The 24,389-nt window shown below is 43.8% G+C and overlaps 1 protein-coding gene across 1 annotated transcript in view; it reads right to left on the bottom strand.

Moving 5' to 3' along the window:
- Positions 1-13,337: 13,337 nt before the first annotated feature.
- Positions 13,338-24,389, bottom strand: part of CUX1 (cut like homeobox 1) — a 242,749-nt gene continuing 231,697 nt past the window's right edge. Inside the window, 2 exon segments of the mRNA XM_054517048.1 lie at positions 13,338-14,179; positions 19,805-20,069. Coding sequence (XP_054373023.1) covers positions 13,477-14,179; positions 19,805-20,069 — 968 coding nt within the window. The 3' untranslated portion in view covers positions 13,338-13,476.

Below are 24,389 nucleotides of genomic sequence, written 5' to 3'. Positions count from 1 at the left end.
GGCCAATCACAGCCCAGCTGGCTCAGACTCTCTGTCTAAGACACAAACCTTTGTTATCATTCTTTGCTATTCTATTCTTAGCCAGCCTTCTGATGAAATCCTTTCTTCTATTCTTTTAGTATAGTTTTAATATAATATATAGCATAAAATAATAAATCAAGCCTTCTGAAACATGGAGTCAGATCCTCATCTCTTCTCTCAGACCCCTGTGAACACCATCACACCCTCCAACCTCTCTGGGTTTCTCTGCCAGAAGAGCTGCAGGTGAGATTTCTTCTCCCTCCCCTGCTTTTCTCCCTTTCTTTTCACATTTTGAGGGCCTGCTGGGAAGGGAAGGTTTGAAGGATTTCTCCTTCCCCTTCCTCCTGGCCCAGCCACTCCAAAATAAACAGCCCCCAGCAAAGAAACCCAGCACTGCTTAATAAATTCACCCTGTAAGGAGAGAGATTTCATACAAGAAGGGATTATTTCCAAGGGTACTAAGATAATTACATGGGTAACTTGGAAGAGTTCAAGAAAACAGTTTGAATTTTCTTATCAGTTTCCCATAGCTTGGAGCAAAAAGAAAATAAAATGCTGTGCTGTAATCAAATCATGTTTTCTGAAGCCCTCTGTTGGCAAGTACACAATTCCTTCACCACTTCCATTAAAACAGAAATACTGAGGAGAAAATGACAGCATTTCCAGATGGAAAGAAGTGGGGCTCAGAAGCCCATGTCAGCCACTCCCAGCTCCTTTCCTGGTGGGAACATGTGAAAAAATTTCCCTTTTCCCACTGAAACTCAACCTGGCTCTCACTGATGGTGGAGCAGAAGCACAGGCAGGACCTTGGCACTGGGGTGTGAACTTCCTCCTGCACCCAAGGATGCCACAAACAAGGACTCTTCCCATCAATCCAGCAAATCCCTGTAACATTTCCTATGCAAACCTCACCCATGCAAACCTCACCCATCCAGCCCCAGCAGCAGCTCTGTCCCAGCAGGAACTGCCAGTGATGTCCCAGTTCAAACCAGTAAAGATCAATGGGAACATACAACATAAAATTTATCCAAAAAAGAGAATTTTGACATCCTTTTGAAGCCTCAAGTTATGGTGGGAGATCCAGCTATCTCAATGGAAGGCCATAAATATCTGCTCCTGTCCTCTCAATGCTTCCTTGTGTTTCCTTCCTTCCTAACTTCCCAGAATTAACTTTGTGAGATTTAGCTTGAGAGAACCACCTGGCTTTATCCCAGGATGCAAAATTCTGAGTTACTGTGAGCCTTCTCCAGGTCAGTGCTTTCTCAAGTTTGACACAGCCTTTGCCTATGACCACGTGTGGCATTTTTGGAGTTTCATGCTGATACCACCTGAAGAAAAGTGCAGGTTACAAATACACAAATTAACCTACCTGAGGCATGGTATTTTAAAAGTCTAGTTGTTTAGCATCAGGCTTAAAAAAAAATTATGGTCAAATTATACACAATAATACCATTTATAGCAATCAACAGTTGGACTAGTTATTAAAGAGAAGGGGAAAAATAAAAAGTGTTAAACCGTGAACCTTTCCATCCCGTGGAACAACCTGTCAGATGCTTCAAAATGAGAAAATGCACATTTGTCATGAAATGAAGGCATTCAGTAGCATTTTTTAAATACATTTTGAGGAGAATTCCCCCACAACTGCAGAACTAAAGATGGCAAAGACACAACTGGACACCAACATGGAGCTGCACGAAGTGGGGTGGGAAATCCCAGCCTGACTCCCTGCTCTCCAGCACAGAACCACAGCAAATACCCATCCTGGCCCTCCAAAACTCCTACTCCACAGGAAACTCCAAATGGGGGCTCATGAGAGCCTGGTAGGAGAAATGTGTGAGAGATGTACTGCAGGAGATTGGGGAAACCAAGGCAGGTCCCCCAAAATAAACTTCAATCCACAAAAACCAGACATGAGCAGGGGAAAGAGAGCACCCAGGTAAGCACAGACACACACACACATCCTCTACCTGACACCCAGAGCACCCAAAAAATGATTTCTTCCACTACTTTTGAAAACATAATCCCACTGACAGATTCCAGCATCTGCTCCTTACCAAGCTCCTCGCTCTGTAAATACTGAGAGTATTTATAGGAACATCCCATAAGGCACTAAATGAGGAATTTATTTTCCTGTAAAGGATCTGTAAAAATAAACAGTGAGTCAAATATCTGGGAAAATTCTTTGACATTTTCATTTCTGAATCTAAAGCATTTCCAACCTCAGGTAACTGACATTTTTTTCCTTTTTAATTAGTTGATATGTTGCTGTGGTGCTCAAAACGATTCCCCTTGGCAGTCTCAGAGCCCAAATATGTATTTTCTGTCTGTGAAGCTGGGTGCCCACCTCACACTGACTGCAGCTGGAATGGCCACTCTTGGATTTCACTGAGCATTTTGCACATCTAACAGTTCAATATTTAAGATACTGGAAACACACACACACTCTCCATAGGAACTGATATACAAAAAGTAAATTTTCCTCCCCTGGCTAAACACAAATCCCACCAAACCATCCCTGTGATCCCTGTGGGCATCACCAAAACCAGAAGCACAATGTAAATGTTTGCTGCTTGGACTCAGGTCTCACCTCAATAAAAGACAGCCCACACGGAATTGTGTTTGTATAAAAGATATTTACTTCAATTATCACACCTAGGGTGCTAGTGAATAATAATAATAATACATCGTGTGAGTTTCATACAGTGATATTGCTTCTCCATATCATATAGGGACCGTTGTACAGTGCTGAGAACAAACATTTTATGGCTAAACCAAACAAAGACAGAAACAATGCCTCTGCTGACGAGGGAGCGCTGCCCTGCACTGCCAGCCAGATAAACTCTTACTTTTTATGTTTAAACAAATACCAAGAAATAAAATGTTACAAAAGATGAGTCACAGCAACACAATGTGGGCTTCTCAAAGCTACATGTACAAAAAAAATGACACTTTTTTTTCTTTTTTGGTCAATTGGGTCTTTGTGAGGATCTTTTTTTTTTTTTTTTTTCTTTTTTAAAATCCGTGATTGTGAATATAACAAACAAGCTCTAAAAACATCTAAGACTTAGTGCGTTACAGAAAAAAATATAAAATACTGCTAAAAATGTAAGACACCACAATACACTGGGGTAAAAACTGAGCTTATTATTTAAAAAAAAAAAAAAAAAAAGTTCTCAGGAAAAAGTACACCACTTTCTGTTCGAGTTCATCTTGTGCTGTGTTAGTAGTCGGGGCATTTCCAAGGTCTGCCCATTCTCATGGCAAGTAGTTATTGCACAAATGCAAAGAGTTACTTTTTTAATTAAAAAAAAAATAAAAATGAAAAGGGACATGAGGGAAACAATTAAAAAAAAAAAAAAAAGAAAAAAAAAGAACATCCCCCCCTCCCCAGCCTCCATCTGCTTTGGGATCAACGTCCAAATTTGTATGTGTGACATTCTCACAGCATTTCCAGCAAGGAATGGGAGAAAATGCTTTTCACCACAGAAATGCATAGAGTATTCCAAGAGGAACAACCTTTTGTTTGGCAGAGCTGATCCAACACTTCCACTAGGGCTTTCTTTACTCTCATTTGCAGTTTCTTTTTGGACTACACCAGAAGGAAAAAGAACCTGATATAAGAAATTCGCCGTATGGTTTTTCTTTTAAGTGCGACACCCTCGAAAGGCAAAGTGCAAATTTGCTTCCCAAGCCACAGAAGTGGCTGCTGTGCCCTGCAGCTGGCCCAGCACCTTCTCTCTGCCCATGCCAGGGGCACTGGCACAGCTGGAGCCTGCCCATCCCTTCCCTCTGCCCATGCCAGGGGCACTGGCACAGCTGGAGCCTGCCCATCCCTTCCCTCTGCCCATGCCAGGGGCACTGGCACAGCTGGAGCCTGCCCATCCCTCCCTGGGCTCCTGCCTGGCTTTGGGGCTGCTCTGCTGCTCCCCAGGGCCACCTGGCCAGGGAAAAGCCTGTCTGAACACAGCAGCACAACTGAACAACCCCTGTGTGACACACATAAAGCACAAGGTGGATTTCCAGAGCTCACACCAGGAAAAGCTGCTGCTGCACAAGGTGAATTATTATTTTTTGCCTTTTTTTCTCTTAATCAGTTTTTTTTTTTTCCTTGACCAACTTTTGAATGAGAAGGAAATCAGCTCTGAATTCAGAAAGTCAAACATATGCCAACAAAGATGAACATCACAGGAAACCAGTCTCTCATTTTAAATGAACACTTGTGAGTTAATTGCAATGTGCTCTGACCAGGGGCTCTGTGTCTTTAGCAAATTCTCAGTAGAGGCTCTAGGAGGCTCAGGGTATTTTCTCTCTCTGTATATTTTAAGTCTCTTCTCTCACAACTGAGGCTTCTTATTCTCAGTCCTAAATTATTTTAAAAACTATTTAAATAATATTATTTATTAGGCATTTAGATAAAATACTTTTTTTTTTTTTTCTTAAAAAAAAAAGATTGCTCTAGAAAACACAACTGGGGCACAATGATATGGATACTATGAGCCAACACCACCTGCTCCATCTCTAGGGTATCCCAAGCTTTCTCCAACATCCATTTAGGGGACAGCAACCTGGTCTAGTGGGAGAATCCCTGCCCATGGCAGGGGGTTGGAACAGGATGAGCTTTAAGTTCCTTTCCAACCCAAACCAATGATATGTAAATACTCCTGTTGTGGTTCTATCCAACAAAAAAACCAAACCTCAAAAAAGAAACTGTTACAAATTAATCTCATCAATAGGAAATACTGGATTGTTGTCCTAATCACAAAGCACCTCTGTGTATTTCACCTTCTGATGCTGCAGAGAGAGCGAGCTCGGGGAGGGAGGGCTGGGGGTGCCTGCTGTGCACAAACCCAAATAAATCCCAGCTGGAATGACTGGACAGGGCCCCAGCCCCAGAGCCAGCAGGGCCCTGGGAGTGGCAGTGGGGACAGCAGCTGTGACTGATGGCACAAAGGAGCTGCCACGGGGGTTTCTTGGACACTCACAGATCTATGAGAGCACAGGCTGAGACTGAGCCCTGCGAGCACTGGGTGACAGCTCAGTCCTGTCCCAGGAACTGCTGGAAGGAACCCACAGGGATTTTCTCTTCCCCCAGGAGAGTGAATTCCCCTGAAGGAAAGCTCACCCTCACTGGCTGTGGGACAGGAACCCCCCAGGCACAGCCCCAGAGTTTCTATTGCACAAAGACTCCTCACACAGTGCTGGATGTGCCTGGGGGCCAAGCCCCTGCCTGTGCTGGGGCACTGGGATGCTCCATCCGTGTTTGCTCCCCCCAAAAAAGAAATGAAAAGAGTCTGGGAATGCTGCAAGCCAGATCACTGTGCTTTAGATTATTCTCCACGAAGAGATTAGGAAATAAGGCACATAGCTTTCCAAGTAGAGAAAGTGAAAGAGTCCATTTCAGGAAGCAAATCCTAAAGACTTAATGGGAAATGTGGCAACATACAGGACTTTGATGATATGCCTATGGAGTGAAAATAAAATCATTTCAAGCTCGACTAAAATCTTTCTCCCACAGAAAAAAAAGGAATGACCCATGAACTCCATCTCTCTAGAGAAGGTGAGAAGGAAATGGAAGCCCTGATCAAGGAAAAGGAAAAGTACAACGCAGATGTGACCTTGCTTATTCCCCACGCTCCTCCTTTCCAAACCAGATGCTCAAGTACTCCCTGTATCACCTGCACCAGCATCCAGAGGTAACCAGGTCCTTTGGAAACACTTTTAAAGCTAGTAATAACTTACCCACATATAAATAACACATCAAAACAGCACAAAGGGTCCAACACAAGCTAATAAAAGCCAGGGAAGTCTGATTGAAAGACTGATTGCAAAAATATTTTTCCTAGTTACCTGGAGACAAGATTGTACTTCAGAGCAAGTCAAGTGCCAAGTTTTATTTATTCTCTTGAAAGCACAGACACTCACCTTCCAAGAGGAGCTGCCTAACAGAAAATTTCTACCTCATTCCTACAAATACTTGAATTTTCAGCTAAGGGAGAGCAAGGCTGAGCTGCTTGCTTTAATTCCATACTTGACTTGAATTTATTTCATCAGCTGGTTTTGTGATTGTTTTAAAAATGTCTTTACTGTCCACTGTACATTGATAAAGGAGAGAGCACGACGTGTGTGCAAATATCTGGGATATGAACTTCCTGCAGGAGGCCAAACCTACAGACAAGGTTTGACCCCTCCTTTCCCATTCCTTGGCTCTTGCACATCTCAGACCCTTGGGATGATTTTTATGTATTCTGAGCATGATCTTCCCTGTCCTCATTAGCTAAACCCATGCATCTCCAGCAGCCTGGCCTCTCCAGTGGCTAATCCCCTCTTTACAGCAGGGAATGGATCTGACAAGTGGGGAATGGCGTCCTCTGCCCATTAAAATACATCTTGGTTTTAAGCCTTTGCTCACCTACATCCCAAATGATTTCACAAATTTGGCTGCAGCAATTCTGCTGCACCATTAAGACCAAGCACGCAAATGTTAAATACACAGAGGGGCTTTTCCATCCTGGAATGATGCACAGAGACACATTTCACAACTCCCAAAAATGCATATTAATTATCCTCACAGACAGAAGAGAACACAACTCTTCTTCTTGCTGCCAAGAGAGAGGCTGTGCTGTTGTGACACTACCAGAATTACACAGGAACTGTGCAAAAATCAGGTGTGGCACCACAACAGCAGGAAATTCCGGGCATGATTCTCCATTTCCAAAGAACTTTGGATGAAGATTGTACCATGTATTACAAATATCTCTGGAATTCAAACAGAAGGCCAAAGACATCACCGGGGTATTCACTTTGCTGCACTGTTTTGTTATGGTAAAGGATTCAGCTGCTCTCTGCACTCAGCTGCTTCAAAGTCCAAAGGAACTGAACTGATGTGATCAAACCAACAGATTTAATAAAAGGAAATCTACAGAACTGTGGCTAAAATCTCCCACCACCACTGTGAGTAAAGCAAGCTTGAAACTGGCAGAATTGACCTTTATAGAAGAGCTGGACAAGGACAAAATACAATAATCTTAGTTTTTTAAAAGGAGGCTTTTCCTTTTAATGCACTTAGTGCCAGAAGATGTTTGTGAATAGCAATGAAAACGAAGTCCAGGAATCCCATCAGGGTTTTTTCCATTCACAAGAGTTGTAGAAACACAGATTTCACAGAGCTAAGGATTTTGGGATGGATATGGATGCCCAGGCTTGGGAAAAGCAGGTCCTGGATTGTACCAGAGGATGCTGGCCAGGGACTCACCAATAAAGTTCAATGAATGACTTTCTTCCACTGGAAAATGACCTTATAACTAATAACTGCTATTAAATATGCCACAGTACCACTTGGCTGGGGGGAAATCATCCCTGAGGACAGAGATGGCACCACTTACACACCTGTTTTTAAGGCTTTCTGAAAACTTAAGTGCACAGGCCTAACGCTAATCTTCTCCAAAAGGATAAATTTCACGTTCAGAGCATAAAACCATTTCATCCTTGCATATTAATAGGGAAGGGTATAGTCCATGACCTGGTCATGTAGGACAAATCCGTCCCTAGGCATGGTTTAAAGAGCTTTTCTTGCTATAAAGTCCATTATTAACTATACTTTATATATGGCATAGTCAATATATCCTATAAAAGAGATGGGGAGGAAAGAAGAAATTGGTGAAATTATATTTCTACATTTTAGAGCTCAAATATATGTGAAGGAGACAGGGACTGTTACACCCCTTTTGAACTACAAAGGTTACATCAGAAAAGAAATTCAGATCTTGTACTTCTCATGCCAGTGATTCTCCTCACAATTTAAAACCAGACTTTAAACTGCTGGGGGGAGTGGAGGGGGGAAGTCTTTCCTTTGTACAGAATTTTTAAATTCTCAGAAAAGTTGATTGTATATGCAACACAAAGAAAATGTTGATGTTCACAGAGCAGAAAGGGGAAGGCAGAACAAGACAGGAATCAACCCAGTCCAATGTTTTATATGAGTTAAATTTAGGGATAAGAGGCTACAACCAGCTGGTCACACCAGGGCCAGAACTGCCACACACTCACAGGAAAGCCTTGACTTGGTTTAGGGAATGTTCCATCCAGTCCCCACCTAAGAACCAACTCTCCTCCTTCTCCTTTTGTTTCTGAGTCTCCAAGAGGAGCTCAGCCACACTCGTGGCCGAAGACAGAGAACATCCACTGGGTGAAGAGGAAATCAGAGAGAATTTCAGGAACTCCTTTGTAGGAAGAGACACAAATGGAGCAGAATTAGTGCCCTCCATGTCCAGGTTAAAAATGTCAACACTCCACTTTCAGTCTGCAACAAACAGCCAAGCTACTGATCTCTCACAACCCTGCTAAAGGCACAGATTACTGTGGCATTTCAACTGAAATAAAACATTTTGGATCCAAGTGCAAAGTGTCCAAACCCAATTGCTTTTTTTTGTGTATTCTCATAATTTCTATATGGCCAAAATGTGATTTTTTCCCTTGTTTCTAACCTGCCCTGTTTTTGCCAGGAGCATTCTTATTCATAAAAGCTTTAAGAATACTGGAAATTATTAATTTTAAAATGGAAGATTACAGACTTCTGACAGCAGCTGTGCTTGTAGGGACTGCAACCACTGGTAGCATTTTCCATTATTTCATCACATTAATTTGTCACATTTCCCTCAATTCTATTTTACGTCAATTTATCAGCTTTGCAGTTTGAATTACCACCAGCATGATGAACTTCTCTAACTTACTATTTCTCCTGCTAAAGGATTGAAAAATAGGGACTTTTAAGTAATTGGATTGGAAAATATTGCATAGAATTCTGCGGTGGTCATGGTCCCCCTGCTCTACACCAATCCCATATCAACAAGTTACTTAAAAATAATGCAGAGATCTTTTAGCTAATGAGAAAGGCACATACTTTTTTTTTCTTTTTAACTGTACTGTAATATAGATCTTTCCTATTACAGCAAGGAGTTTATTACTAAAGGACTCACTAATTCATGATATGGGCAGAGTGCACTGATATGGATTCCTTTAAAGGGTGCCTCTATTCATAGGCATTTCACTGATGAATAAATAAAATGGTCAAATTTTATGGCATCAAAAGCAACTGTAATTAAATGCATTTCTGCCAATAAACATCTACAATGCTGTTGTCTGAAATCTGTATCCTGAAAAATGGAAGTGTATTGACAATTCCACTGCATGACCCTTCTGCCAGGGGATACTCTTTCCTGGCTTTTAGCAAACAAAGCACTGCACTCTTTTTCCTTCTCTAATCATCCAGAGAGAAAAATCAACAATTTAACTGCAGTATAAACGTATTTCTATTCAAACAGCCCTGGCCCTTCATGCACAGCATTGGTAAGAGCATGGAACTGGAAACAGAGAGAGAAAATAAAATGCTTTTAAAGAACCTCAGGAAAAACAGAATCTGGCATGATGGATTTCCTGAAAACTGCCTGTGCTTTTATCCATCAGGAAAAGAAACGTCAGCAACGAGGGCTCTGCTGCCCTGGGAGACGAGCCCCATGTCACACCTTTCACACATTCCCTTCCCCTGGAATCAGCACCCAAGGGATGACAGCCACTGTGCTGCTCTTTGGCATTTCTTCTCCTTCAACTTTTTATCCTTTGAATCAAATTAAAAAAAAAAAAAAAAGTTATTCCAAAGCACATTTTCCTCCTAAAGGTGAGTTCCAAATCGATCCCAACTATCTCTCACACCCTGCAATGTAAGTTCAGCCTCTAAACTGGGGGGCCTTGGCCAGAAACACCAGCAGGTAACTCATGTCCAACCCGAGAACATCAGCAGTAGTTCAACTAATCCATCCTACTTTCCACTGGAACAGAAAAGCAGCTGTGACCTTGGCTAAACACTGGGACAAAGCCCAGGAGCATCTCTGAGCTCCAGGTCTGAGGGTGCTCCTCGGCCCAGGGGGTCACCAAGCAACCCAGAGGGACCCTGGGCAGGAGATCACCCCAACAGCATCTCAGCAGGCTAATCCACATTCAACACAGATCATTAAATATGAAACAGCAAAAGGAGCTAAGCCATTAATAAAGTGCCAAAAATATAGGAAATACTGACAGCATTTTATTTGATTAATTTTATAATAGATCCCAATGATAACGCTTGGCAGGATGGAGTGACTTCTGACTTGTGAACGCTGTCTTTAACCAGCAAAATTACATGACTCAAATGGAATAATGGAGCTTAGAATTAACAGTTAGTGTTATGAAAGAAAGATTTCCTCTAGGGCAAGCTACAGATATGCTTTTTAAAAATCATTACAGCATTAAAAACCGGGCAGACACTAAAGAATCCTAAAGAACTAGTGGAAACCTGAAAAGCAAACCAAAAATAAACAGGAAAAAGAAAAAAAAAAAGAAGATATGTTTCAAGGCACTTACGTATTGCTTATTAAGAAGAGAGATTGACCTTAAGTGCTGCATTTGTGTGCGACCTGTGAATACAGTTCTGCTGTCGTACAATGCAGCCAGAGCTCTCAGTAAGCATCATGGAATGCAATCAGATAGACACAGGCACAAGAACAGTTTGGGGAATATTAACTTAAAAAACAAAATAAATCGTCAAACAGGAAAAAAACCCCTCACTATGGAGAAAGCTGAGAGTAACCACTTGACTGCATCCAGCACCTGGGTCTCAAATCAGCAGACAAGGACAGTAGGAACAGACTGGCAAATGTATTGCCTAGAATTAATCAAAAAACCCAACCTGAACCAAACAACAACGAAGAAAAAAAAAATAAAAACAATTCAAGAACCTAGGAAAATATCTGCGTCTTCTGGGCAGAAGTTTTGCTCTTGGCTGGAGACGCAGCTCATTGTGACTTGTACTAAGGTATGTGAACTCCTACCAGGACGTGCTTCTCCACGGAGCTGTGCTTTGCAAGTCAGACCAGGACACTGGACAGGTACAGAGAGGTCACCCTTGGCTTCAGCCCGTCCCCAGGCACCGGCCACGCTCCCAGCAGTGCTGCCACTCCCTGGTGTCTGTCACTGCCACTGTCCCTCAGCTCAGCACAGAAAGGGGCAGCTGCTCTCTCTCCCTTCCTCAGCTTCAGTTTCGCACCACGAGTCCCCAGTTACCCAAGGAGGAATCCTGAAACAGCTAGCAGTGAAAATCAGAAATAAATCCCTGCCTTTCAGCCTCCTAGAGCCTTCTTTCCTTAGTCATGAGAAGGATGGATTTTAGTGTACTGATTCTTAAATTTGTGAAAACTTGCGCTAAGTGCTGCTGTCGCATGTTAAGAGACTGTAAATGAAATACATAAGTTCTAAAACATCATGCAAGAAATGTGGTTTCACATCTTACAGTCAAAAATCCTACTAATGAATTAATACAAGCACACTGAGGTGTAATATTGGGAACATACCTTTAAAGTCGGAACTCCTCTCCCCCATCCCTCCCTCCCCCAAAATCAGAAAAGTAATATTAATTAAACTTAAGAAGTAATGAATGCACCATTAAAGTGTCATCAAAAAGATGCTGACCTAAGACAAAAGTTCAATGATACACAATACGGTCAAAAAAGTCTTCAATCAATAATATACAGTATGACAACTACATCTTGTAAATTATACCCAATACTGCCGGCAGTCTATCCCTCTAAAGAATATTTGCCCCCTTTCATCCCTTCCTAACAATCAGATAATAAAATACAGCACCTATAAATAAGCAAAAAAAAATTATATATATATATATTTATATATATATATATATTCCGAAATCATCTATTGTTAGTTTTAAAGATATGGCAATAAAGGAGTCTAAATTAGCAAACTTGTAGAAGCCATAACTGATAAAACAGCTTATTGAAAAAAGGTGGCAGTAATGCACTCTATGTGTGCACAAGTACGTAAGAAAATACACAGACGTATAAAATTGCACGCACACACCCACGCACACACATCCTTCCACGCACCTCTATGCTCACGCATATACATATAGACAACAGGAGGAGTTAGAGACAAGTTAGAATTGGATTTGTACTTTGATCAGCCCTAACCTGTGCATAAAATAATGGGAAAAGGCTGTATTTCTGCAGGGCAGAACGGGCTGCACTGGGACTCGAGAGCACGAAGGTTTTGGTTTCGAGCTTGGGCTGCTTCCACCCCGGTGAGAGCCTGTCTGGTCATTGCCATGTACTCTTTATCCAAGCAAAAAAAGGAGCTTCCCACAACTAAAACATATTTAAAATCAGTGCTCGTGGTGGGAAGAGAGTCAGTAAATGGCCACCAACAGCAGGAAAAGGGCTGGGTCTGCGGCAGCTCCAGTCCCTCTTAGTGGTGTGTGACAGCGATCGGACACGTGAACTGCATTCCCAAGGATTCCAGGTAAGCTGAATGCTGGGGATACAGGCTGGGCCCCCAAGTAGCAGGCTGAAATGTTACTGGCCAACGTTTTTGGAGCGATCTGTCTTTGCTGAAAGGAAATCCTGTACACTACGAACCAAGTGAAATGATCAAGTACATGCTGCTTCTAAGTTGTCTCCTAAACCTCCCAGATATGAGGTCTGATCAGCGTGCTCTGTGGTTAGAGGTTAAAAAGCAGATTATAAAATACCTAGATTCAGATTTTTTTTTTTGTCCTGATTTGGCCTAAAATGGAGTGTATTAAACAAATTCTGGGCTGCAAAAGACCAGAATCAGTTAAAGCTATGAAACAATGTGCACTACGTGTCAATATTCTATTTCACTTACAAGAAAACACTAAGTCAGCTACCACAAATTAAGATATTTTCCTGATGTGACTTTTTTTTTTGTTTTGTTAAAAAATATGTGGAGTAAATGTGTTTTTTTTTTAATTCAAAGTTTCAAACAACAAGATTCTTTTCTTTTCTTGAAAATATGTAGGAATCCAAACTAGTGTGTTTAGAGTCGGTTGACTGTGCAATCTCTTAGTGGCAACTGAACAGCTACAAAAAACTTTCTTTTTTTTTCTTTTTCTTGAAAAATCTCCCCTTTTTTCCTGGTTTAAGAAGATAATAGTGTATTATCGCTCTGTAGCCATTAGATGGCAGATAAAAAGCCCCCTTTTAATATGTGGGTTTGATTTTTTTTTAAGATTTTTTTTTTAAGGTTTTTTTTTTTCCTGTTTTTCATTTTTTTAAAGCCCCACACCAAAGAGGAGGGCACAAGGCAAAGCTGTATGAGTTATTCCAGAAATTGTGGAAATCACTTAGGGCAATAATAAAAACACTTCAGGGTACAAAAAAGCTTGACTACACATTTCAGTTTTCTTCCTCGAAAACACAAACATAAATTGGGCTTAACGCTCCTTTTTTTTCTTTTTTTTCTTTTTTTTTTTTTTTTTTTTTGATTTCTATATGCACCTTGGCCTATGGCGTTTTTGCCCTGTGGCCCGCAGGGCGGTTAAGTGCGAACACAATAAAACCAGTAGAGGTCCAGTTTGACTTCCCAGCTCTCCCGAGTTGGGCCAGTTTAATCTCAAAACTCCCACTCGACGGCCTCTTCCCGACTGGCGGCCTTCTCCAAGCGATGGATGATGTTGTTCAAGTTGGCCGCTTTCTTTTTCCTCAGGGAGCTGTCTCGCGTGTTCCTGGAGCTCGCCGCCTCCGAGAAGCCGAACAAGCTCTGCAGAGAGTTGGATTTCTGCGAGCCTGCGCCCGGCGTCGAGCTCGTACTTGGCACACTGGAGATTTTCTCTGAACTTTCTTTTGACTTGTAGGAGCTCTCCCCCGTAAGGACTGAGGTGGAGGCAGCTGAGGTAGAGGCATCCCCTTCCGTGGCAGAGTTTGGCAGTGTCTCCAGAGCGTCTCCCGGGCGCTGTGGTGCCGCCGGGGAGCTCTGGCGCGGCGCTCTGGGCCGGCCCTCGTCATCGGTGTCCTCCAGGCTCTCGGGCTCCGCTCTCTCCGAGGGCCTGGCTCCTCGCAGTGCCTCTTCCCCCGCCTCGAAAGCCGCCTCGGCGGGCCCTCCCTGAGACTTGGCGGCCGCATTGCTGAACTCGTCCGCCTCCGGGCCGCTCGGCTTCCCCTCGGGAGGGCCCTCTGCGTCCACGCCGTCGCAGCTGTCCCCCTCGGAGCTGTGGGCCGCCCTGCTGCTTCTGGCCGAAGGGGAATCGCTCGACCCGGCCTGGCTCTGGCTCCCGGCTTGGATCTCCTCGATGAACAGCTCCCGGCGGATGCGGGACCTGCGAGAGAGGGGACAGGGGGTGACTTAGAGGAGGCAGCGAGGCTGCTTTGGCCAGCTGGGGGCTGAGTACAAATCATAAACAGTACGGGACTGCTGGGAACGTGCCTTGAGCTGTTTGATTTTCCAGCATCGGCCTCATTACATGGTTGTGGCAATGGGAAGATGCCATCAGCTCACATCCCAGGCAGCAGACAAAGAATTCAATGTTACAACTCACTTTAAAAGTTTTTTGACCAATCACACAAAGCAAAAGTAGATTGACAGTAGTTCTATCTTTAACCTTTGGTTAAAACAATGCTTGCTTATTTCAAATACAATACCTGATTGTAAGCCTTCAAACACAACGCACAGAGCTCCATTATTAAGCCTAGAACTTCCTAATATCTCACTAGATAAACTTTTCTGCAGCTTAGGGAGTTATTCTAGACAAGCGTTAACACACGGACCATTGTTCTATTTGTCCTTACTTTTCTATTTTTTACATAATTTTTCTGCTGACTTATCTCATGGCTACTCTGAGCTCTAATCACAATTCTGCTGTCTCTCAGGCCTGCCTTTTGCAGCTTTCCCAAAACCCTCTGATTTTATGGATTCCCACAGCTGGAGAGGGGCTGGGAACACAAACCCTGTGAGGAGCCACTGAGGGAGCTGGGGGTGCTCAGCCTGGAGAAAAGGAGACTCAGGGGTGACCTCATCCCTCTACAACTCCCTGAAAGGTGCCTGTGCTCAGGTGGGGTTGGGCTCTTTCTCCAGGCAGCACTGACAGAACCAGAGGACACAGCCTCAAGCTGCACCAAGGGAAATACAGATTGGATATCAGGAAAAAGTTTTTAATGGAGAGAGTGATAAAGTTCTGGAATGGCTGCCCAGGGAGGTGGTGCAGTCCCCATCCCTGGGTGTGTTTAACAAAGCCTGGATGTGGCACTGGGTGCCAGGGTTTAGCTGAGGTGCTGGGGCTGGGTTGGACTCAATCTTGAAAGGTCTCTTCCAACCCAGTGATTCTGTGAATTCTGTGAGTCTGCCAGGGTGGCAAGGAGACACCCACCTCCACTAAAAATGCCTTCCCATGCCACTTGTCCCTTTCCACATTCCCTTTTGTGGAATCATTCAGGCTGGAAAAGACTTCCGAGACTACTGAGTCCAATTTCCAACCAAGTCCCACCAAACCCTACTGCCAAGTGCTGCATTGACCCACTGTTTGAACACTTCCAGGGGTGGGGACTCCACCTGGTGAGAAGTTAGTATTTTTAACAAAAAATATGAATACAGTTTTAGGAGATCCAGAATGAAGTGGATTGTAAACACAAAACAATTCAGATTTCTACTAGAAATAAGCCAGTCTTCCTAAACAAAAAAAACAACAAAACCACAACAGGAAAAAGCTGGACAAGCCCCTTGGTGTTCTCCTGGACAGTGAGGAGAAATGAAGATGAAACCAAGCCTGTTGTGCTGAAAGCACTGTGAGATAGCCCAGCCTGTGACAGGCTGCCAGTCTGGAGCTAGTCTGACTTCTGCCTCATTTTTTATTTAAAAAATCCATTTCAGAACATGAATAGTGACAAACCAAGCAGTGCCTTCCATAGGAATGACTGCACTCCATGTGCGGGCAGAATTGCCTGGTGTGCAAGGACACCCCAACACACCACCTCTGCCATTTAACTCAGGCCTTCCTCCCTCTTCCTTCTCTGTTCAGGAGTTCCCAAAATCCTCACAAGTACAGAAAAATTTATAGAAAAACCTTAGAGTCTGGGCTAACCCTTTCTCTGTCCTGCTGCATCCATGGGAGAAGTGATGAACACCATTTAATTCCTAATTTAAAACCAAGAGGGAGCCCCAATGATCCATGGTCAGGGATGATGGGACCACAGGCCTGGGGACAGTTCACCAGAACTTACTATTTTTCACAGTGAAGATAAAAACCTCTTGGTTTCAGGCCCAGGGAACTGCCAGGGGGCTGCAAACCACAAGTGACACGCTGTCCCAGCACTGATGGCTGTAAGGATTTTCTATTTTCCCTTAACTGTGCTGTGGAAGACAGCACAGAATGGAAAAACATTCAGCTAAATGGAGAACAGCACCTGAATACTGCTTTTGAAGCTATTGATCTTATTGACTTACTTGAAATGCAACAGAGTATTTCAGCAGTACTCGCTGACTCCACACTTTTGAAGGATTTAGGGGGTCTGTAATTTTCCCTAGGAGAATATTACTCACCTAAAAGAAGCCCACAGGTGCTAACATTAATTTTCTATTACCATTAACTGCAGGCATCCTGCTACATTGATTATCAGGCTCTATTTATGCCTAAAATCTCCCTGCATGGACATTGATCCAGAACACGATGCTTCTGTAACATTCCCCAAGTCAGGAAAGGAGGCTGGTAAGAGCTCTGTGCCTGCATGGCATTTAAAATACCTCAGCTCCAGCAGGTACTGAACCTCACTGAGAATCTGACCACAGCCCTACAAACATCAAACCCATGTCTGTGGAAATCCCTGGAATTCACACCCAATATATTGCTGCTGGAATCTGGTCTGGCTCCTGATTAACGTGGTAATTAAATTCTTATGGCAAAGAAGACCTGGTGACAGCAGCTGGAGGATTGCAGAGAGCATTCCTCTTGGGAAGGTGTTGGCCTTGACATCCACACACCCAGCTGGATTTCACCAGTGGAACAAAAAACATCAGAGATCTCCTGGGTGTTTGCTGCAGCTCCTCAGACAAGCCTTCATGCAACATCAAAACCAGCACTATTAGAGTTCATTGAAAAATACACTCAGAATTTTGAGTCCAAGAGTGCTGGATTACAATTCTAGAAAGTCTGGTTTCATTCCTGATGTGTCTATAGTATAATTTCTGTGGCATACTGAATTTATGTGCCAGTTTCCACAGGTGAAGTGGGATAGAAATTTCTCCCTCCCTCCTTCTTTTTTGTACCATTCTTAAGACATCAGAGCCTCAAACTCTGATGTGTCCTGTATGTGCTTCACTAGTGCAAAGCAAGGGATATTCATTGTATATTCTGAGAGCTCTGTGACTGGTATGAATGCAAAGCCATAGATTTGGAGAAGCTTGCAGACATGTCAAAATCCTTTATACCCATTTATATTCTGAAGTGAATTATTTCTTTGCCTGCTGAGGATATTTTTTTCCAGCGTTTCTTTTTGCTGTAGGAAATAAATGCTAATGCTGACTTCCCATCTGGTGGATATAAAGGTAGATCCTGCAATAGCAACCACCTTTGGAAAGTGAGATTTGGGCTGAATCCGAAAGGAAAAGCATCACTAGAGCAGGATTCCCAAGAGACAGCAAGACAAACTTGTCCAAATCTGTGCCCTCCCTTATCTAAAGATACAGAAAAATGAGTATTAAAGTGCAAGCAGATGGTCAGAGATGTGGAACTGCTTCTGTATAAAAAGTCTTCAGTTTGGAAAAGAAATGGCTGAGGGAGAGTATGAAAGAGATAAATAAAGTGAGGCCTAGAGAAGACTGAAAGAAGGACCACCCATTACTTATAACATACGATCAGCAGAACAGTCAGACCCTGCTCCCCTCACAGAACATGGAACCTGTCCCTTTCCTGCAACACCCTCCACATGATTTAAGAGAAATTCATGCATGACAGCTAACAAAGTTATTGTCAAGGGGAACAAAAACCAGGTTTGTGTTTTGATTTTTCAGTGCTCAGCGCACACAGGGCTCCAAACAATCTTGAAACAGCTTTTGAAAGTCCTGGAGTCCCAGCAGCACATCTGGGAGAGGCCCAGACCACTCAAAGCTCAGCCTTGTGCTGCCCCCAGCCCCCAGTGTGTGCAGGGCTGGATTTTGTGTCCAGCTGTCAGCACCTCCTCCCCGGGAAGGTGGGGCTGGAGGCACCCATCACACGCCCAGGCAGGGCTGGATCTCCTGCTAAGGAGGGAGGTGACACCTGCCACCAGGAGGAGGTGACACCTGCCACCAGGGGGAGGTGACACCTGCCACCAGCGCTCCCGCTCGTCTGCCCAAGTGAGAACAGCACATTTTGCTGTCAGGCCGAAGGGAACATATTTTCATAGGCATCCCTCCAACTTGTGTCTAATTGCCTGCAAGTGGGAATTGGAAGAGGCCTGCATTTGGAGAACTCTGAGCAGTGAAAAGAGGCTGCATCTGTACTGAATTCAAGGCAGTGAAATCCAGTGTAAATATGATTACTTGATTTTTTAAAATTTTGTATTGTTTACTATAAACATTATTTAACTATTGTGCATAATATTTCTGAGATAGCTCATTAAACTCTGCTGCTTTTGCTTCAGTAACTTCCCTGGTAAAAGCTGAGAAGGGCTAAAGTGAAAAACTACCCTTTAAATGTTAGCAGTTTTTAAAAACAAACAAGTTTAGCAATCTGGACTAATTAGGAACATTACTGGCTCCGAGTGAAGGAGCAGAATAGTATTAAATCTGGTAGCTTAACTGTACCTGTTCAATATTCATTAGCACAAATTTCTTGGAGAAAAGTCTGCTGCATTAATTAGGACTTCCAATCCCAAGCACAGTTGATAATATGTTTATTCAAATCCCTATAATTCTTATGTGCTATTCCAGCATTGTCTCTTTTTATCACTGTCTCTAGGCCAAAACCTCCTTCAGGGGCTCAAATGTGGAGAAGGTTCCTCCTCAAATGAGAGACCAACATTTTATTTCAGTAGGACTCAGTGATTTAATCATACCAATGAAATAAATCATAGAATTTTGGAATGGTTTGGGTTGGAAGGGACCTAAAAGCTCACCTTGTTCCATCCCCTGCCATGGCAGGGACACCTTCCACTGTCCCAGGCTGCTCCAAGCCCTGTCCAACCTGGCCTTGGGCACTGCCAGGGATCCAGGGGCAGCCACAGCTGCTCTGGGCACCCTGTGCCAGGGCCTGTCCAACCTCACAGGGAACAATTCCTTCCCAATATCCCATCTATCCCTGCCCTCTGGCTGTTTAAAGCCATTCCCCCTTGTCTTGGCACTCCAGGCCCTTGTAAGAAGCCCCTCTCTGTGGCCACATCTGACTTCAGGGTTATTGGCTCTGTGTCCTTCAGGACTCCATGAAGCTTCCCAGAAACACAGCACAAACACTGTGCCTATTTTCAGAGCTTGGTGACTCAAGACCTAAAAGAAAATCCTTTTTTTCTTCTGATGCAGAAAAATGACACAGTGAAAGCAGGGCAATTCTGATAGCATCCAATAAAGGACATTTCCAAGTACCCCCCACCCAGTGACCCAGGGACAACACCCACCACACCCCCCACACGTGTCTGCGCGTGTGCACATGTGAGTCAGGCAGAGCAGCCTGGCCTGCTGCAGTGCCTTTATAAATATTCATCAGTGGACATCTCTACATCCACGCCCACCCCAAAAGCCAGACTTTCTGTTTAAAAGCACTACTCACATCAATATGTGAGTACAGCTGCTCCTCAGGGATGACTTAAAATTAGTCTGGAGCATTAGCACTGTGTTAGTGAGAACCTCCCTGCTGTCAAAGCTGCTTGTTTTGCACAACCATCCCACACGGTGTGCAGAGGCAGAGCAGCACTGCCAAAGCCAAGCCAAGCCAAGCCAAGCCAAGCCAAGCCCTCCCTGAGGAGCAGAGGTCACTCACCTGTAATTGTGGAACCAGTTGATCACGGTGCTGGTTTTCAAGTTGAGCTGCGTGGCGAGTTCCTCAATGGTTTTTGGTGATGGGTATGGCTTTTGCTGGTAGGCTCGTTTGAGAGCTTCTTTCTCCTCTGGTGCCAGCACCACCCGGGGCTTCTTGAGCTGGTGCTGGGGCTGGGGGCTGGCACCCTGGCTGTAGTCGATGCCAGCGGACGAGGACTCGCAGGACTGGCTGTCGCTGACGGAGCTGTGCCGCCGTTTCATGTAGGCTGGAAGAGAGGGACACTGGGTCAGCCCAGGATGAATACAAATGTACAGTCAAAGGATTCTTATCTATCAGGGTCTTTGTAACTTGGGTGTAAACTTGCTGCTGAGAAGGAAGGATGGGGAAAGTGTAGGGATAAACATGGAGATGGCAGGTGGGTGTCACAGACATATTTTATGAAAAATCCCTTTGTTAGGATCTTTTCTCCTGAGAAGCTGAGAGGCCTCAGAAACGAAATGTAAACAGTGATTATCTGCTGCTGTGGAATGCAACAGGTTCATCTGGGATTGGTCTCATGTGGTTGTTTTTAATTAATGGCCAATCACAGTCCAGCTTAACTCCAATATTAACTTAACACTTAACTCCAAGATTCCCCTCCTCTTTCTCTTTAAAAACATCCCATGATTTTTGCCCTGGTGGGGTTTTTTTTTTTGCCTGCATGGGGAGAAGAGGGAATATGGGACCAGTCAGAAGCTGCAGAACATCCCACTCAAGTGTGTGGGGCAGGTGGGTCTGCAAAGCTTTTAGAGGAAGCAGCTGTCTTGGACTCTCTGCTCAGTCACAAGATTTTATTATCATTCTTTTCTATTTCTTGCTAGCCTTCTGATGAAATCCTTTCTCTATTCTTTTAGTATAAGTTTTAATATCATATATATCATAAATTAATAAATCAGCCTTCTGAACATGGAGTCAAGATTCTCATCTCTTCCCTCATCCTGGGACCCCTGCAAACACTGCCACAGGTGGGGATGCAGGGATGGGCTGCTGGGAGGGGATGGGAAGGATGAGAGACCAAATGAAGGGAGGATGCAAGAGGCAGAAAGAGAAGAAAAGAGGGTAAGTCAGCTGGAAACCTGCCAGAGTTTGCTGCCTTTACAATGAACGTGGGACACGAATGACAGGGTTCAGTTCACACGACTCATTTCACATTCACTCCTTCAGGAGGAGCGAGCTCCCACGCAGGGCCCTGACTGGGACAGTTGTGCTTCGTTTTGACTGAAAGGGGTTTGGTGGTTAAAACACTTCAGGTGTACATGGAGGTGTCTCTGACATGAAGGCAAACATGACTGTGGAAGTGGAGCTGCAGCATTCCCAGCCTTCCCCAGCCATCTCCAACACACGATGGCGCCTGGAGCTCGGAGATGCCAGGGATGGGCTGAACAACCATCAGGCGTTTGCTGCCTTTCCCTACAGCTCTCTGCTGAGGTAGTGACAGGTTAGGAAAGAAAACCAGCCCCCAGCACCCTCCTCCCCTACACAAAGCTCCTTCCAAAACACAGACACTTTAAAGAAAGCTCTCCCTGCACTGATGGGCTCGGTGAGGCTGATGGCAGGAGCCTGTGATCCTGCCACTGACCTTCCTCCCTGATTGGGATTGAATTATCCTGGCAAATTCCACAAGGAAGGAGTCCCAGCAAAGGCTGTCACTGACTTGATTGATTTACACTGGGCATGGAGAGGTGGGATTTACTGCACCTGGCAGTATCATGCACAAGCATTGCTAATGAGGGGGCTGAAAACAGCAAATATAGATGAATCTTGTCAATAAAATATTTAATGGTTGTTAAATACCTTCCAGATATTAAAGAGTTTATGTATTCAAGAGCTAAAATTTGATAACCTCGGGTATTAAGTTGCAGATTACACCAGCCTGACATCAATCCAGGAGGCATTAAATCTCCAGAAGCCAGGAGCTCTGGTTGGAGCCAGGGACACTGTGGGGCCAGTCACACTGGTCAGCAACCAAATTCTTCAAAAATTCAATTTTTCTCTCCCCACAGCTCTGCCTTCAGGCTGAGGCTGCACAGTGGATAAAAAAATCAGTGCAATCAAATCAACTGCAGTGTTCAAACCCCAGCCAGTGCCTCCTGGCAGGGCTCCCTCCAGGACTGGCTGGGTTTGCTGGCTCCAGAGGGTTCCAGCCCCTGCCCTCTCCATGGTGCCTCCAGCGGGACCTGTGGCACTGTGGCTTGACTATCATGGCAGTGAATTCTGAACACACTCTGTAACCTTTGGGGGTATCTGCATGGCCCACATTTTGTTTTTCCTGAATATGACAGATTACCTGAGGATTGCCTACTGTGTAAGATCACTGATATGGAACACAACGTGAGTTGCTCGTGATCCATCACTCTGACGTGATACAGTCCTGCACACGTTTGAAATAACCATAAAAAACAAAGTGGTTTTCTTTTTTTTTTCAAATAAATCTCCTTTAAAAATACAACTATTTAAGTTGTTCCAACCAGATGTAAAACTGCAAAAAATCTGCATTATTTCAAGGTGACCCATTGGCCTTATTTTTGCAGTCTTCAAGGAACTGTTACAACCTTCAACCATGGAATTAATCAATCCAGCAAGATAATCTCATATTCCTATAAGGTGTATCATCTCAAAGCTCCTTCCTGGGTGTTATTTCCAACTTGCATTGACCTGCAAACTACAGCCAAAGCTCCCTTGTTTCCTTGCACAGCAGAACCAAGAAGCTGGAGGATAACATCCATCACCTCAGCAATGGGCAGCAGCTTCAAGGAGGCCCAAGACAAACCAGAACCTGGCATGGGAGATGTGACAGGGGCTCAGATCACCTCTGACTGGAGTTTCTGGAATTTGGCCAGGTCACTGAGTCAGCATGAGACACACAGGGATCAGGATGGGCTGGATCTCCCTTTGTCTGCTCTCCACAGGATGGGATTTCTGGCAGGGCAGAGCTCCTGTCTTAAGCAGCAAAGGACAATGTGGAGCTGTGAGAGCTTGGGAAAAATGTCATTCCTTCCTCTGCTCCTGTAATCTCACACTGGGATCACAAAAGGTGCACTGGCTGAGCTGGGATGCTCTCATGAGAATGGAACAAAAAATATAAAAGCACATATTTCATTAAAATACAAATAAAGAGGAGAGTGTCCCACTGTTCTGTCAGAGCAATTGTTTTCTGGAGGACAATCTACTATCAGGACAAATTTCCACTGGGCCAAAGGCAGAACTAGGACTCAGACTTCTGGCTTTAATGCTGGTCACTGGAAACTTAGATGACATTTTAAAAGCTTTTCCATTTTTATTTTTATTTTTAAACATATGTGCTGTGTGCAGACAACGTAAGGAGATCATTCAGCACATCTGCAGTGACAGCAAGGCTCAAACTGGAATCCAAGTTACAAACACACTTTATTTTTGGAGAAGTTTGATTTTTGTCTGTGACCAGTCTCCATTTCTCAGGAGATATATGAAAAAAAAGGAAGCCCAGCTGTAATTTGGGCAAAGGTCTGGATCTGGGTCTGAGGCTGACTGAGTTCCACCTTTCCCCCCCCAATCCACATGTGCCCAGCTATGGATGCCACAGACACCACTGCACAGCTGCCCACTGAGATAAAACAGAGCCCCTTTTAATATAATTTTTACCTTATGTGGTATTGAACAAGATTATTAAAAAGTGAAATAATGGGGAAATAAAGGGAATTCAATTTTCTCCTGACAGCAGTGCTGTTCTGTGAGGAGTGTGATGCTCCAGCAGCCCAACACCCCAGAGGTTATGAGAGGAATGGACATTTCCAAGGCAGGAAAGGTGTGCAAATGTCTCAGCCTGGTGAGCATGAAGCCCCAGCTCCCTCCAAAGAGGTTGGTCAGTGTACATGGCAAATTTTCAGAACCTCTTAAAAGGGACATTTATAGCACAAACTTCAGACTGGCAGAACAGGAAAAAAAAAAAAAAGAGATATGCAGTTCACCTTTATCATAATTATTAATTTACTCCCTTAATAAAATGTGGCAGAGAAATAATTGATAATAATGTTTCACTGGAAGCAGACCCAGTTGCATTGTTCTTTAACTGACATTAGCTGAAAGGAAAGTTAAATTCTTAATGTGGCTCTGGAGCAATTTAAAAGGTTAAATCACAGGATCCTTACCTGCATGAAAGGATTTTGCAGAAAATACAGGGCAGAATTCACTTTAGACTGTTCTGAGGACAGCACTTGCACAGTTCAGGAGCTCAGAGCAGAGTCTCAATGATTTATGGCCTTATCTCTATTCAGATGCCATCTACAGACCATATGTATTGCTCACTATTTGATAAGAATCCAGTTTAGAAAATCGTTTTGAAAGGATATTGTCAGTACTACTTTTAAATTATTTTTATTTTATTTTGCTGCATTATGGGCAATATTCTCTGTGAGGCTATAAAAAATCCAGCTAGTTGACAATTTTATTCCTGCCATGTTTCTAATACAGCAAAACTCCTCATGATTCCCTTTGGTTTACAGTTGTAAGTGGGAAACCCAAGTGGATTTTTCTCCCCATGGAAGATCATACATGTGCTAAGATACTG

The sequence above is a fragment of the Molothrus ater genome, chromosome 21 (assembly GCF_012460135.2).
Source record: "Molothrus ater isolate BHLD 08-10-18 breed brown headed cowbird chromosome 21, BPBGC_Mater_1.1, whole genome shotgun sequence".
Lineage (NCBI taxonomy): Eukaryota > Metazoa > Chordata > Aves > Passeriformes > Icteridae > Molothrus > Molothrus ater.
Note: the sequence above shows the minus strand (reverse complement) of the source record. Positions and strands in the feature narration are given on the sequence as shown.